Source organism: Pinus tabuliformis, chromosome 6 (genome assembly GCF_031772625.1).
Source record: "Pinus tabuliformis cultivar Carrire ecotype Pingquan chromosome 6, CPIR1, whole genome shotgun sequence".
Taxonomy (NCBI): Eukaryota; Viridiplantae; Streptophyta; class Pinopsida; order Pinales; family Pinaceae; genus Pinus; species Pinus tabuliformis.
The window spans coordinates 2,098,974,576-2,098,991,381 of record NC_142292.1 but is presented as its reverse complement, the minus strand read 5'-3'; the positions used below and the strand labels follow the sequence as shown (position 1 = coordinate 2,098,991,381).

The 16,806-nt window shown below is 37.9% G+C and overlaps 1 protein-coding gene across 1 annotated transcript in view; it reads left to right on the top strand.

The window, feature by feature from the left end:
• Positions 1 to 4,767: 4,767 nt before the first annotated feature.
• The window catches only part of LOC149267636 (uncharacterized), a 62,306-nt gene continuing 50,267 nt past the window's right edge, over positions 4,768 to 16,806 (top strand). Inside the window, exon 1 of the mRNA XM_089433760.1 lies at positions 4,768 to 5,167. Within this exon, the coding sequence (XP_089289886.1) occupies positions 4,926 to 5,167 (242 nt within the window). The 5' untranslated portion in view covers positions 4,768 to 4,925. The remainder of the gene's footprint in view (positions 5,168 to 16,806) is intronic.

Genomic DNA, 16,806 nt, shown 5'->3' with positions numbered 1-16,806 from the left:
TCTAGCTCCAATGAAAGTATGCTCCAGCTCCAATATCCTTACCAACTCATTGTGAACCACCCAGTTTTCCTCCCAACCATATCTAGGAAGAACTTCTCCCCCTGGAACCCCCAAGCTGCAAAAGCTCAAAAGCAGTACCAAAAGACAACAGTGGAGATATTTGCAAGGTAAACTAAGGAAGCAAATTTTCACTTCCTCTCAATACCACTCATGACCAACCTCAATAGCTAGAGATCTTAGAATTTTAGTAAGAATTTCAGATTTATTTTGGAAGAAATTGGCTACTCTCCATATCTCTCCCTCTCACCATTTTCCTCAAGTCTCTTCCACTCTTGGCATCATAATCCACCCCCAAGTGAGAATACATGAGACTCATATATAAGAGGAGCAACCAATTCTTGTCATAAAGGAGAAGTAATGTGCATGCATTGCAATCCATTTAGAGGAGTGTAACTTATGCCATTAAGGAGAGGTATGCATGTCTTAGTTAAGGAGAGTGTAACATATGCATTAAAGAAAGTGTAAGAGGAATATTTTATGACATATTTTTAATGAGTGAAAAGGAATATGCCATTCTTTGATGAATGCATAAAATAGAGTGTAATGTATTATTTAAAAGAGAGAGAGTTACATAGAGCCATGAGAGTCATGAAGGAGAGGTGTGAATTGATTGAGGAGATGAAGTTGACTTGTAATTACACTTTAATAATAATATCACAGTCTCATAAAAGATAATAATAATATTAATAATATTGAGGATTCAGTCAAGATTGAACTATTAAGATTGATTAATGATAAGTTAAGTGGTTTTTCTTCAACTACGCTTGATTACCAATTTATGCAAGACAATTTACTATTTTTGGAAATTTGTGCTTGAGATGCTGGAAATGACTTTCTATTTTTAGAAAGTCAATCCAGAATTGCGAGAATGAAATTTTATTTAAGGAAATTCATCCATGAGTGGTATTTTTCTTCTGGAGAATAGGGATTTTGCACCCCTATTTCATGCATCTTTGTGCCTTAGTAGATTAAGGACTCTGCGCCCTAAATATACAAGACTCCACGTCTTTATCTTTCTTGGATTTAGGACTCCACGCCCTAATTTCCATGCCCTCTCATCTACTGTGTTTTGAAACTCTATGTTTCTCCTTATGGTACTGATTGTGAGCTTTTACCCATTTGATGGTTTGCTCGTAAGGTCTTGTTCAAAGACCTGCACACATTACAATCTCATAGATCAAAGGAATCAAATGAATTTCATAATGAGATTAACTTAATCACATTTTATAAAAAATGATGCATGACTTCCATATTCATTTTGGTTTTGAAGAAATGACTTCCACAATCATTTATAATTGAACATCCTTGTTGGAAAATGACCAGGTACCCTACCACATCCTGCTTAGTACAATATTAAACATATGTAATCACACAAATCATGTATCATCCATAAACCATAATTAACCATCTATTCCACATAACCATGAGCATCCATGGGTCTATGTGTCTTAATATTGGATCACCATCCATGTCATACACCTGCTTCATAAATCAGATGCAAAAAGAGAAACATATGTATAACATTTACTTAATCAAAACCTTCTAATACATATAATCAATGATACCACGCATAAGAGGAAATATAACTATATAAAACATTGTTCCCCAATCCAGTGATCAACCTGACATACATAAACATAAATAGGAATATAACTATGTATATAAAAAATTATTCCTCAATCAAGTGATCAATCTCTCATATATATAACTAATCAAAATTCGCCCATGATAGGAGTGGCAAAACTATACTAGGAAAGAAAAGAGGACACTATATAGATTCCATCTTCTTTCTAAGGAGAAGATAATTTAATAAGAAATCCTACCACTTAAAACCATAAAAAAACAATCAAGAATCATAGTCATACCAAGGGGGGGATGACTAAGGGCAATTTGACTTGATAAATCCCATGAGGGGCATTGATTGCTCAGTTGTCTAGTGTACTCTTGATTTCCCAAACTCTTCCATTTCCACCCTTGATCATGATAGAAAAACATCACTTCAAGTTCTCAGTTCATAAATTCTCTTGGCATCAAAATGGCTAGCTCATTCCAAAGGATGGCTAAGCTCATTAAGATTAGTTCACACAGAGGGGTTCAACCTTGCCACCCACACCCATTCATGATCTCCTTAAATTTCTTCTTGTCACCACCCCTAAAATATAATGTCAGCCCATCAACACACCATTGAGACCGTATTAATAATGGAAGGGTAGAACTAATATCACTTTGCATGGGGGACACATGGATAAAGGGGACATCCACCCCCCCCAAAACACATATTCATGACGCTTGACTCACTATGACTTGCTATTTGTCCACCAAAATTGGCTTTTCCTAATAGGGGTCTAATCATGGGATGGGGTGATAGGATATTTCATCGTTGATAAGCAACGACTCCCCTTCTGGACTAATTTCCCTATCTGCCATTACATTTGCCATGGAATTATTATGCCTTAGGATGTGAAAACATTGATATTCCATAAATCAAACAAGAAGAAGTGTGATACAAAGGAAAATTGAGTTAAGCAACAAGTCCTTAGGGCTAGTACCTTTCAATTATGGCCTGAGATAACGTTGGAATCCCTCACTCTTGCTTTGGCTTGATTATTGGTGGTCTGCCCTAGACATTGAGCAAAACTAATTACCATTTTCCCTTTGAGGTGAAAAATTATCCCCCGACACCTACCACCCCTATTTTTTGAGTAATAAATTAAACTATAACAAGAGGTAGTATTTAGTTTTAGATAGGGAATTATGATTATATATTATTAGAAAATATGATTTTACAAAAGGTGGTTTCAATGATAATTAGAAAGGATATTGATTTTTTTACATATATTATCTACATTAAAACTACCTCTTAGTTCCAAAGTAAGACTTAAAACTACTTCTAATTAGAAAGAAGAAAGAAAGAAAGAAATTATTTTAATGTCCACGAGGCTAAAGATAGTCTATGGGATAGATTGCTTCTTCATCTGCTTGATGTATTCGGCCCTTTTTCTGTGAAGCTTCAAAACGCTCCTAGCTTCTTGATAAACCCCTCGCTAAATAGATTATCCCAAGAGCTAGCTGCTAACATATTTGCATAACTTTCCATGTTGTCTTTAAAGGCCTCACATTCTAAAATGAAATGTTTTTTTGTTTCCACTTTTCCAAAAGAACAAAAAATGCATACTCTTTACTCCCGCACTTCTTTTGGCCTTTTCTAGCGCCTTGTTTCCCAACGAGTTGATGAGAATTAGTCCTTAACTGAGCAATAAGAATTTTGGCTCTCTAAGAGATATTGACCTCTATGTATGCTTTTGGTTGATGACTATGAGTGGGATTAAACACTTCAATATAGTAATTTGTCTTTCTTCATAGCTCCTTATCCCAAGTACGTTTGTGGAACGTTTCCATAACAAAATCTTTTATCTCTTTGTTGTTTATGGGACACACGTTCAAATAAATACCCCATTTACTAAAACATTTGTTATTTTGCTGCATCCAAGTTTTTTTGCACTTGCACAATCTATCATTAAAAACAACCTTAGGCCATCTACCCTCTTCCATTTGCTCAATTTTTTTAAATACCTTATGACTCGCATCATAGCAATTGCTTTAATAGGAGCAGTTCCTGTTTCACTTAACAAGATATCATAAGGAATTTCACTTTTAATCTTAAATTTGTTTGTAATCCAACGCTTCTGAATTTTCTCAATTTGTCTCCACTGCATGTCGGATATACTACTAGCCCACAGTTCACAACCATAGAGAATCATCAGAATCACTAGAAGCCCAAAAAGAGTTTGAGTGGTTTTCTAGTCCCATAACTCTGTCTCTCTACACCTATTTTGAAAAGCATAAAATTCTTTCCAAACCCCCAAAGTTCTTTTCTTTCTACAACCATTCCAGCTTAGATTTTTGTTGAAGTCAATTCCGAGGTATTTGTAATCTGCAACTTCTTCCAGAATGTTGCCTTCAAAGTAGAACTTATGCTGGTTATGTTTTCTTTTCTTAGAGAAGACCACTACTTTCGTTTTGTTGATATTGACTTGCATCCCCACACTTCTACAAAAATGCTCAAGGGATAGTAAGTGCTCTTGCAAACCAAGAGCCGATTTAGCAATTAGAATAAGGTCATCTGCATACAAAAGAAGACTTATAACAAACTTGCCCAAATAGATACCATCACCTCCTTGCGAATTTAACCACTCCTCAAGCTTGTCGATATATAAACAAAAAATGGTAGGAGACAGTGGGCAACCTTGCTTGACCCTAATATCACTTCTAAAACTTTCAAAAATGCCTGTTGAAGTTTTAGTTTGGACTTTCACCTCTTCATACAACCTATACACAACTGCTCTCAAATGTTGAGGAACTTGTCTCTCAAATGTTTAGGAACCCCAAGTTCCTCAATTCTGTATTAAAGACTTCTCTTCCTCTTAATTTTTTTTTAATCTAAAACCCAAAAATATTTAATAAAAAATGAAAAACTACCCTTAAAAACCAATTATAAATTTATTTATAATAATTAATATATATATATATATATATATATATATATATTTTTTTTTTTTTTTTCTTCTTAAAGAGCGGTAATGAATTAAAACACATTTATTAAATAATAACTGTTTCCAATATCGATTACCAACTCAATCATGATAAGTTTACAGCCTTCCACGGAGAAAAAGAGTAATATGTAAGCCGGGTTTTCTCACGTGGCCTATCATTCATTACACGGCGACAAATAAATTCAACCTTCCAACAATTAAATAAGTTACAAGACAACGTCTGAAGGCCGGGGACCAAAAGGATAACTTAATTCAGCAGGACACACTGAGAATAAGAGTCGATGTAATTCAGTGGTGGGTTGAAGGTTTTGGATGTGTGAAGGCATTCGTTCCTTCGCAGTGAAGATGGCTTCAGCTTGGCTGTTCGTGGTGCTTTTGCTGGTAATTGCAGTGAATGTGGGAGTTGAAGGGTCAGTGCACGAATACAAGGACGCTTCCTTCAAGGAGAGTGGAAACGCTTACCTGCTCTATGGAGGCAACGAGGGCATGAGAGCCTCGATTGACTCTGATCAGAAGTCTGGATCCGGCCCCAACAATGGAAAATCTTACATCAAGTAAGCTGCAATAGCTTGTCTCACTTATATGTGTACACATGGTTTCTAATTCTTCAGATCTCTGCTTTTCTGGTAGTCTTACACATTGTCTGTCATTAGGGTTTAGTAATTTTTGTTTCAAATATTATAAGGCTTGTGTTTATCGTCTCTATCTGAAGCTATTTATGGATACCCACAAGTTGTTGGATCTTAAGTCTGGACGCCTCAATTTGGATCTACCCACTGAGATATGCTCTGATCTACTGTTTGGACTATGATTCGTCAATCACAGAGATTAGGTTGAAGGGTTGCTGGAGATGTATATAGCAAATGGGCAGAGGAGGGACTGAAGGTCTTGTAGCATTCTGTTCTGGAGCTTGTAATCAAGTTGATGCGATTAAGAGTGAGGAATTGTGTTTTCAAGAATAGAAAGTGGCTTGCTTCTCGAGGGAAGGAGGACAATACAAATTAATATATTTAGGCATCCTTAAACAAACATCTCAAACCCCAGATGGATAAAGGAGATTCCAGTTACTTAACAGAGGTCGACACATGCCTTAGTTGTACGGAGAGAAGCGAGCTGACCTTTAGTTCGGGTTGGGGTGGGGCGATAAGTCAACAATTAGTGTATGTGTGCTTTTATGGTCCCTTGATATGGTATGAATGTTTGGTATTGTTGTACTAGGAATAAGTTATCCGATATGTAGATCTGATTTAGATTGTTTCTGTAATTGTATAAATGAAGTGCTTACTAATCTTGTAAAGAATTGTGAGACTGGAAAGTTAAGTTTCACGGTGTCTTCAAAGTTTATGGCCTCTATTTCTTGTACACTATATGCCAAATCTTAAAGATCTTTATGGGATGGTATTTTTATTGGCATTTTGGCAATGCGAGTTATAATTTGTCAGGCCACGTCGTCTAGGAATTAGCTCTTGACCTCGAGATAAATATTGTCTTGAAATACAGTGTGAGCTTGTTATCTTCCATAGAATGCTATATGAACTTGATCCTAGGGGATTGACCATTGGTGGTTGTTGCTGTTTTCGGATCTTTTAGATTACGGGGAATTCAAAGGATGGCTAGTTCCGCAATCACAGTGATCTTATAGACTTTTGTTGTTGGTCATCTTGCTCACAAATTAAACACAATTGTATTGCGGTCACATAATCACTTTTATTTTTGGTTTCCTTGGAGTCTTTATATAAACAGTGGTATTTCCCTTGGATATCACAATAGATGGGGCATTGTAAATTAAGTGCTCTTCATTCCCCGCCTTCTGGAGAGAGCAAAGATGATAGACACTCTTGTCACACGGGATACGGTGGTTTGTTCTAGCCTATAATTGGAGGGAACAAATTTTTAATTGGCCAATGGGAATCCTTAGGCTGAGTGACCAATGATGTTGAAGATACTCTGGTTTGATGATGATGCCATCAACAACCAATAGGAAATGCACCATAACAAAACATTTTGGGGCCAAGACCTTGTTTGGGGAGGGGTGGTATACAACTAACTTGGATGTATGGTCGGTAAACATTATCTTTAATTTCTCTATTGGTCACAACCTTCAAGGAAAGAAGGCGAGGAGGGGTGTGTATGGAGTACTTCAATTGGGAAAGTTGATCAATTTTGAGACTCCTAGGAACACTTTCAGTGAGAGTAGACCTTCAAAGAAGTTTCTAGGCTATATGATGTTGATGAGCAACATTCTAGATTCCAAGCCCTTCCACTTTTCAGTAGGTAACAGACCAACATGTATATTAAGTTGTCATTCTGTCATGAAGAATGATGTTTGGGACATAGTGTTAAGATCAGAGGGGAAGTCAATTGTGAGTTCTAGGTGGCATTACATGATTAAGCGTGTTACCGAGGTAGCATTGAGAAGTTCAAGCAAGGTTTGTGGCAAGAGGGTTCTCCTAGAGAGAGGGAGTGGACTATGATGAGATATTTCGTCTAGTCACCAAGTACATTTTTATTAGAGCTGTTATGTCCTTTGTTTCATTTGTGGGATGGAGGATACATCGGATGGATGTGAGGACAACTTTCCTTAATGGGATCATTGAGGAAGAAGTGTACATAAAGCAACCTCAGGGATTTGGGTTAAATGGGAAGGAGTCCAATGTGGGTAGAGTTAAGAAAGCCTTCTATGGATGCAAGCATGCATCGAGATCATGTTATTCTAGGATTGATGGATGTCTATAGAGTATGGGTTTTACCAAAAGTGAAGTAGATTCTAACTTATTATATATATGTTAATATTGATCTACTTGTTTTGGTGTTGCGTGTAGATGACTTGTTTTTGATAGGTGTAGAGAAGCTCATTATAGGGTGCAAGGTAGACATGGTAGTTGACTTCGAGAAGGAGGACATCGACATGATGCATTACTTCTTGGAGTTGGAGGTTTGGCAGAGACCATGAGAGATTTCCATCGGGCAAGGTAAGTATGAAGTTCAAATTCTTAAGAGGTATTAAGAAGAATTGCAAACCTATGCCACACCCATGATCACTTATTTGAGGAAGTGACAACCTTAGATTTAGAGTTGGTGGATTCCACAAGTTATAGGTAGTTGATAGGTTTCTTAATCTATTTGGTCAATGCTAGGCTTGATATATGTTTTGCAGTGAACACCTTGAGTCAGTTCATGGTGGAGCCATGGTAGGAGCATTGGGTAGAAGCACATGTGAATGATAGCAAAACATTGGACACTCTTTAGCCTTTGGGGGGTTCCCTACATGTGGAATTGTTGTATCTTAAAAACCAATAGAAGGACATTTGTTTCAACTTTCCAGTAGGGCTGATTCAATCAAGAGGTTGAGACTCGAAGAGAAACCCTTAATTTTTGGGTCAAGGTTGTTAGGGGAAGGGGCAATCCCTACCCATGTGGAGGTTGAAGCAGTTGTTTAGGCCAAACCCCTAGATAAGATTAAGTAATATAAGTGTATTGAGAACATGCACTGAACATGAAAGTGAGGGGACATCCTACTCTACCTTCGATTGCTTTGGAGCCCATGCAGGAAGGGTTTTCATTTCTTTGTGATACCTTGGGTCTTCCTAATTTGAACCTAGAGAGTGCATGGTTTGCCTTAGACTTCACTCATTTCCGTTACTTTAGGGCATCATGAGATAGACTACAAGCCCTTCGGGCTAGGTCAAGACTTTTCTCCCTCCCCCATGGGATCTTCCTCGACACAAATCCTACACGATCTCATGTTGATGAGCTTAAATACTAAGAGAACATGTTACAGAAACATGGAATATCAACAAATGGGCCATAATTAGAGATCTTAGAGTAGTCATTCGAGATCACCCCAAGGTGGACCTCACCTAGACCTACCAAATGAATGCCCCTAATGGGTGTGCATGTGGAAATTTTGAGAACTGGTCAATTAATTCAACTTCTGAAATTTCAGCTCAACCATGAGGTTTCCCAGATCTACTCCTTGTGAACTTTAAGTGTTAGGGCTGATATGAAATATTAAATTGCAGCAGTAATCTTTCACTGCTCTTCAACCTGTTTTCACTCCACAGCCCAAGAGAGTAAATACCATATGAATGTACTTCAATACCACAATGCTACAGCCTTAAAGGGACACTTTTCAAAGCATGTAACAGGTCTGTTATGTCTAATTACAACAAATTATCACAGCAGCAAATCTATTCCTTGATTTTCTGGATATGTGTTTAATCACTTAATTTATTCAACTATTTGTTTATTGCAAATCAGCATGCATAACTAGGGCTGAAATATACTCAATCATGAAGATAACATATGTTGAAAATCAAATCTGCAAGTATGCAAACCTTGAACAGTGAAAAACTTCATATATATAAAAGATGAAGTACAAGTACATACCACAACTTTATCACAAAACTGGTACGAGTTGAGCTCTCTAGAGTCTAAACCGTAGATAAATAAATGATAAGCAAACACTAACTGCCAACTTCTCCTAGATAGTAATCATTCCCAACAGAGCTGGTCATTCTCAACACACAACCATAAACATTAACAAGTCCATGGCACATACACCAAGCATGTAGCACAAACTATCCTAGTGCCCATCTTCCTCAGGGTTTACAAACCCTAGCCCTGTTGCATCACACAAGTTCAGGGCAAGATAACTCGAGCTTTACCCATCCATTTTTGCATGTCCATCCTAAGGTTTGAGTCCTCAAAGCCCAGGTCTGCAACTATCACATCAACATAGCCACCAAGGCTTCTATAGGACTTCAAGAATACAATAATTGAGTCTTATTCTAAGCAAAGCATTCCATAACAAGAACATCAACACAGTCATCAAGTCTTCACATCAACACAAGCATCAAGGCCTTTTATGGAACATCAAGAATACAAAAATTGAGTCTTCTTCCAAGCAAGTCATCACATGAAGCTAGGTTCTCCACAAGCTTGCCATAGTTTCCATGCATATAATGAGAACAAGGCTTTCAAATCATTCAATGTGTTAGCTCCGCTCTCTATGCTTTCTACTAAGTTAGAAACCCTAGCAATACAAAAAGAGCCACAAGAATCATCACTATCTCCAATGTCATATTCTTCTCTAGGGTTGACTTGCATAACACAAATGTTAATTTCTGAAAACCAGTGCCTAGGTAAATATATCGGATCTTGATTTACACTATTGGAATTCTTTAACCAAATAAAGCATCGCAGAAACTTAGAAAAGCAAGAAAATCAAGAAAAAGGGAATCTTGTGCATGCATAATTTTTCTGCTCTTTAACATCAATTATCGTTCAGATAACTTTTGAACTTACAAGAGCTCCCATACTAGGAAAACGAATCTAAGAAAAAAATACAAGTGAAACCCAACAAACCTGAATTTCTAACTCTTAGAAATCTACCCCAAATCATGTCTATGTTGGACCGTATGGTCTATATGGCCTGCAAACCCAACAAACTTGAATTTTTCGCTCTCAAACATTTGCTCGGATACCTCTAATCTGGACCATATGGTTTGTATGGCCTTCAAATTAATGGTTGCTCTCTCCTTCACTGCTACTATAATTCCTCTCATTGCCAAAAAAATAAAAAAGTTATTTTCGCTCTCTTTCTTAAATCCTTCTTGAGAAAATATTTTTTGTGTCCACTCTTTCACTTGGCTACTTTTATAATTTTGAGTTTGTTAGTTTTCTAATACCCAACAACTAATTTGAACAAATTTCTGAGATGTAAGAACTAGAAATTGAATTGCAAAATTCATTGATTAAATATACTGAGTATTCTAACGAATTTGCAATGGAAAATGAATTCATAAAGACACAATACAATTAACTAAACACCAGAAATACCCTTGTGTTTTTATTGATCTGCGCAGAGAAATCTCAATAATTAATTACAAATCATTTGGAAAAATTCCCTTCCTATTCTCTGTTCCTCAACACAATACACTGCACACCATAGACCAATTCGGCCTCTCTCTTACATCGCTGTACTAGTTGTAAGGTTGAATTGCCTCCTTGCTCGAGCTATCTCGGCTTCCTTAAGTGATGCGCTCTCCTTGACCTCACACATTGATCTAAAACTATTTTCCTGAGCTCAAAACAAAAATTCTCGCTAGTGCATAATCATATGATTCACCAAGTCTACGATATTCTCTTTATAATATCGAACTGCTCTTAAACTCAAGTGAACTAGGTCCTTGAACTCGAGTCAAACTGCCTCATTGAACTGAAGTCAAACTGAGATAAAATCTCCATGCATACTCAGTTCGATTTACTATTTTTGAAGATAGGAAAATTAGAGAATTTTCCTATGTCAACGCTAAGAGAAATTAAGACTATGCCTTAGATTCACATATGGGTTCTTTTGCCAAATATAGTGCATTGCTAAATTTAGCAGAGCCCTTCCATCTCTAACAACTATTAACTCTCCCTCTTAGAGAGGAAGGTGTTATGTACTACACCCAACTTATCTCTGAAGTAGGCAAAACTGCCCCTTTTCAAAGCCTTGGTCAAGATATCTGCTATCTACTCTGTAGGTACGTACTAAAGATTGACTTTACCCCTCTGAACATAATCTCTAATATGGTGATCCTTGATCTTGATGTGCTTGTAGTGGATTTTCAGAGAGCTTGATGTAACTCTAATTATCACAGTTTATGACTGTGGGCTCCAATCTTTGACTGAACAACCCGACAACTTCCTCAACCAAATAACCTCGCAAGTTGCCAAGTTGGTAGCCATGTACTCGGCCTTAGCTGAGCTTAGTGCCATTGATCTCTACTTCTTGCTAAACTAGGAAACAATTGCTGACCCAACACTGAAGGCACAACCTGAAGTGCTCTTCCTGTTTTTTGAACCCTCTGCCCAATCTGCATCTATGAATCCCTGAAGACTCACTCCATCAACCTACCTCTACAACAATCCATAATCCACTGTGTTGACCATGTACATGTCAACGGTTCCAAGAAGCAGAGTACAAAGGTGTGGATCAAAATCTTTCAGTCATTATCATCATTGTAATCCCAAATTATGCAAATATTGTAAAAATGATTCTAGTATGACTATTAAGCCTTGTAACAACACCTAGGTAAGCCTATGATTCTTCTCGAAGGGTTTCACTCTAGGGAGTTTTTTAACCTCGTCAAATTATTTGTGTTTGTAAACATGGATAATTGGCTGAGTTTTTCTCCCAGATATAACCCCAAAGCTAGGGTGGAACTCATTGATGAGGTCTTAGGTGAGTCCTAGTGTTATCAAGTCAATGTATTTTTCATATTGGATCATGTGTCTTGTGTTGCATAATTGGGTTAAGTCTAGGGGGTTGTGTAATTTGTAATTCTATAAATGTTTAAAATAATGTTTTGATGTAAAAGTGTGTCTAAGGATAATTAGACACCATGGCCAAATTATTTTTAAACCCACTTAGAGGTTGGAAAAATATTTATTCCCCTCTAGAGCCTTTTAATTAAATTTTCTGGCAAAAATTGAAAGAAAATAATTAGCCAAAAAATTAATTAAATTGAATCGGAGAATCAACTTGAGAGAAATTAGATTCTCTCCAAGTGGAAAATTATAAAAAAATTGTGGGTTAAAAAAAATCAATTTTCTGGGGTTATCCATCAAAGGGAAAATCAAAATTTTAAGAGAAATTGACCCTTTGGACCATGGTGATTAAGTCAACAAATATTTTTTGAGGGTTAAAGTTAAAAATATTATTTTTTGGACCAAGAAAAAAGGGGTTTAATGTGGAATTCGAATTTTTCCTCAAAATCAAGGAATAAAATTCAAATTTTGATTAGGATCAAAGTTTTTTTCTCCATCAACTAAGGAGATCAATTTTTTTCAAGAAGATCAACGGACCAAATTATTTTAACGAAGATTAAGCGATGGATCAAGCAACTAGCCACTATTTTCCACTCAGAAGGGTTTGATCCTCTCATTATCTTATATAAGGAAGCTATTGAGCTCCTATTTGATCATCATGTACTCATTGCAAATTTTTTTGATGTATTGATCTCTAAGCTCGGCTGGATTTTTCTGAACTTAATAAAAAGACTTTGTGGTTCTAATTCAAGGTGTCTCTCGCTTGATGATTGATGGTATGTGTTGAATAATATGTGCTTATTGCTTGAGATTATTGTTCCATAGCCAATGGTTGGATTATCTAGAGTATCTTGCTTTAGGTATTGGGCTAGAATAAACACATTGAAGCTGGTAGATCTAACAGGTATCTCTAGACCTCCAATGTATTTGTGTAAATCGAACCCCTCTGGAACTAATAATTTATCTTTTGTGTAGAGATCCTCAAGTATTTAGCCCTTGGGCATTGCCCAAGTACATGGACTTTGAGGCGATCACACCTTGTTTGGACTCTGAGCTTATATAATGATTTTTAGGTGCAGGGTTTTTGGCCAGTACATTGAAATAAAAACTTCTTCTATCAATTATTTTCGTTTCTACTTGGACTAAAAAGATTTATCTGCTATTAGAGCTTGTAATTTTATTTGTAAATATTTTCTTGTAAATTATACTACTAACCCTTGTATATATCTGACAATTTTTGTATATATCTAACATGGGTTGTCTATATCTAGTTTCTATGTGTTAGGACATTGTGTTTGAAGTCTCTTTGCAGGTGAAAACCCCATTGATTTGGAGGAGAAGCAAATTGATTTTAAGATTTAATTTCTTCTATTTGGATGCAAGGGTTTCGAGGGTATTTTTTTTCCTTTTTGGGGCAACGTTTTTATTTGGGCAAGGGTTTCATAGGGCTTCAAAGCATATAGGCCCTTATTGGGCCCCGATCTACAAAACCCATGTCTTCAAATTTGAACGCTAGGCTTGGAGGAGGAGCTGCTATCCCTAGAGGGCTATTTTGCTGCAGAACTGGGGTTTTGTCAAGCATAATTCTGATCTGATGTTTTGCAGGTTGATCTAAGGGTTAGAATCCAAGTTTTTGTGGCTCAAATTCATCAAGGATCACCAAGAAGGGTTGCCATAAGGGTTTGGAGGCTTTCCAAGCTAGTCCACTAGATTTTCTAGCCCTTCCAGGCAGGCCGCAAGGGTTGGATGCCTATTTCAATAGTCAGATCTGATTTATCTTGCTTCTAACCTTGTTTTGCAGCATTAAAAATAAAATTCGGCCAAGTATTTTGACTAGTTTTCATCACCAGTTTGGCTTTCTAAATTTTTGGTTCGATTTAGGGCTTGAAAATTTATTATTTTGAGGGCTAACACGTGTTTTGCAGGCTTACATCCATCAAAGAAGGGTTAAACAAGGCTGAATTTTCATTGAAGCGTCATCCAAGGGCTAAAAGCCCTAGCCGCTAGACCTAGAGGGCTGATTCTTCATTTCTGGGGGGTTTGAAGTTAATACATTTGCGTTGCAGGTCTTGGGAAGCTCACAAAGTGCATTCAAGACCAAAACTAGCCTCATTGGTGCCTTGCTAGCTAAATCAGCCATTGGACCAAGGCCACTAGGCCAAAAGGGTTTGTTTTCATCCAATCTCCTCTTTAATCTAAACTGTCATAAAATTCGGATCTGAACATTTTAATTGCAGACATTAATTTCAAGGAGAAACAAGCCTATAAACATTATAAAGCCATCACACACTCAAGAATTTTATAAGTTTTTTGGCTATATTTGCATACATTTATGTGAATAATTCTTGCTGATCTCACTGTTTTTTTTTTCTAAGCAACATTACCTACTTTGTATTAATATTTACAGCGGAAATTTACATACGATTTTCTTGCTGCTCATGTGGCTCCATGGCAGCTGTGACATATTCCCAAAACCCATTACATTTCTGTGAAACCCACCACCTGAAGGTAGCAAGACATCTCCCTACAAACCGCCAACAAAAAGACACAAAACATCTCTGTGAAACCCACGCAGGGGCAGAGTTTGTCAAATGGATACAGGGCCTGTGATGATGGCCCAAGCCAAAAAAACTCCATTCCATAACGGAAAAGAAACCAAGAGACAGCAGTTGATACATACGACCCAGAACCACCATTGAACAGAAAAAAACTAGAAAGACTAAAGACAACAAGAGAGATAACAGAACCGACCACGATCCCACACGCGTCCAGGCATCATGCATGAGAGCCACCTGGGCTTAGCCTTCTTTCGCGTCGTCCCCTGGCTCGTCCTCGGGCTTAGCTTCACGAATCCAAGCCCAGCCATGTCCTTCTGGTAGGCCGTCCAAGAAGGCCGGCAATTCAGGTTCGATCTCCCGCAGTGCCGCTTCCCTCGAGCTTGAGGCCTCCCCCAAAGGCCTCTTACCTTTGTCCACAACCCGACATTCTTCCGCTAGAGCCTGAGGCAGACTTCCCTCTTGCACCAGGGGAATTCCTTCTTCGTTATCCAAGGGATTCTCCATTGGAGGTGGCCGAGGCAAGCCATCTTCATTCTCGTCTGGGATCCTGGTAAACAACACTGAAATATGGGCATTGATGCCCAAATTTTCTCTGGTATTGCGCAATGTGAAGATGACAGAGCCGAATGCAGGTAGGCTTGGCTCGCCATTGCTGGACCCTCCAGCTTCCACAAATTGGCTAGCCTGCACCTGAGGAGCTCCCGCACGTCGATAACAGTAAACACAGCAGCAATGGTGGTGTAGATCAGCTGCAGGCCCGCGAGAGGATCTGGCTCGCCCTGAGCCTCTGCCTCGACGACATGGCATTCGCTCCCGCACCATTCTTCCAGATTCCTCTTCCTCAGACGAAGCTTCCTTCCAATTCGGCTTTCGATGGCAGACAAAAGACTGTAAGCATGAACCAGGGAGGACCAGCAGTCGGCCAGCCTCCCCCAATTCCACAATGACTCCAGAATTCTCAGAACGCAGAGCAAGAACACCATCGCTGTGGGTTTCATCTGCTCCCAAATCGACATTCTTAACGACCCCTTCATTCCTTCGATTTGTCCCCGCATTGAATGCGGCCATCCTCCTCTGCTGTGGTTCCTGCGCCTTCATAAAGGCTAGTGTGCTGCATTGCTGGTCGATGGGAGGTGGCGGCGAGGAGCCTTAAAGCCCTCCGTCCGTCGCGTGTCCTATCGGCCGTGGCAAGTGGCCTTACCTGGTCATGCGAGGTGGCACCCGCATCCGGGATTGCTGATCTCACTGTTAACAATTGGATGATATAAATATTCAGAGGTCTGATATAAATTTTAGAGATCTGATTTAGAGGTTTCAGTGGTCTTTTCCTAGCCTAACTTGTTCTTGTTAGCATTAAAAGTAATTTTTGTGCATTGGCTTTTCTAAATCTGCATTCAAGAGTTGATATTGGCATCTAATTAACTGTCATTTAGTAGATAATAAGCTACAACAATCTGATCTTCTGATCGCAGTGGCATAATCATTTCATAAACAGCTTGAAAAAGTCCTAAAAATAATCCTAAGAGGTCTAACAAATTAAGGAATATCAAGTGCTGATTTAAGGGCTTATTCATCATTGTTTTAAGTAAATATTTGGGACTGTTTTCATAGTGGCAAGTGACTGATCTGATTTGCATGAGTGTTTACTGAGGTCTGGTGCATCTCCTTAGTGTTCATTAAATGATAAAGGCATCGGTGCATTTGTCTCTCTTGTGGTTTTAAGGATAAGCTGTTGCTCTTGCATACTAACTCTTGCATCATTGCATCTTTGTATTCTTGACATCTCATTGTGTTAGTTTTATTAAAAGATCACTGTTAGTAATCTCTTATTTCCTTATGCTTGCTCTGCAAAAATTCCTTGAAATGCAACAACTGAAATTAATTCTCCTAACTAAGTATTCAATTTATTAATTTTTTGATTAATATAGAATTAATCACACTGCAATTTCTTCACAAAATAAATAAACCTTGCAGAAATAAAACTACTGGAAACTAAGAAATGCTAGCACACAAAAATAATGACACCATTATTTTTGGACAAAAGTCCCTGGAAAAACTCAATGTGGGAAAACTGGTGCAACAATGAGGGTTTTTATTATAATGCAACAACAAAAATTATGAATACAATTTTGGATGCTTAATCTTGCAATCCAATTTGAGAGAAGTATTGGCAAAATATTTGAGGCCAATACCTTAGCACCACAATTGATTCTGCTTCAAAATTTGGCCAAACTAGGCCACACGAAATGCCCCTGCGTTAGCCTCTGTGCAGGTAATTCACTGCTTCCTGAACACGTTGAATCCTGCAACTCTGCTTG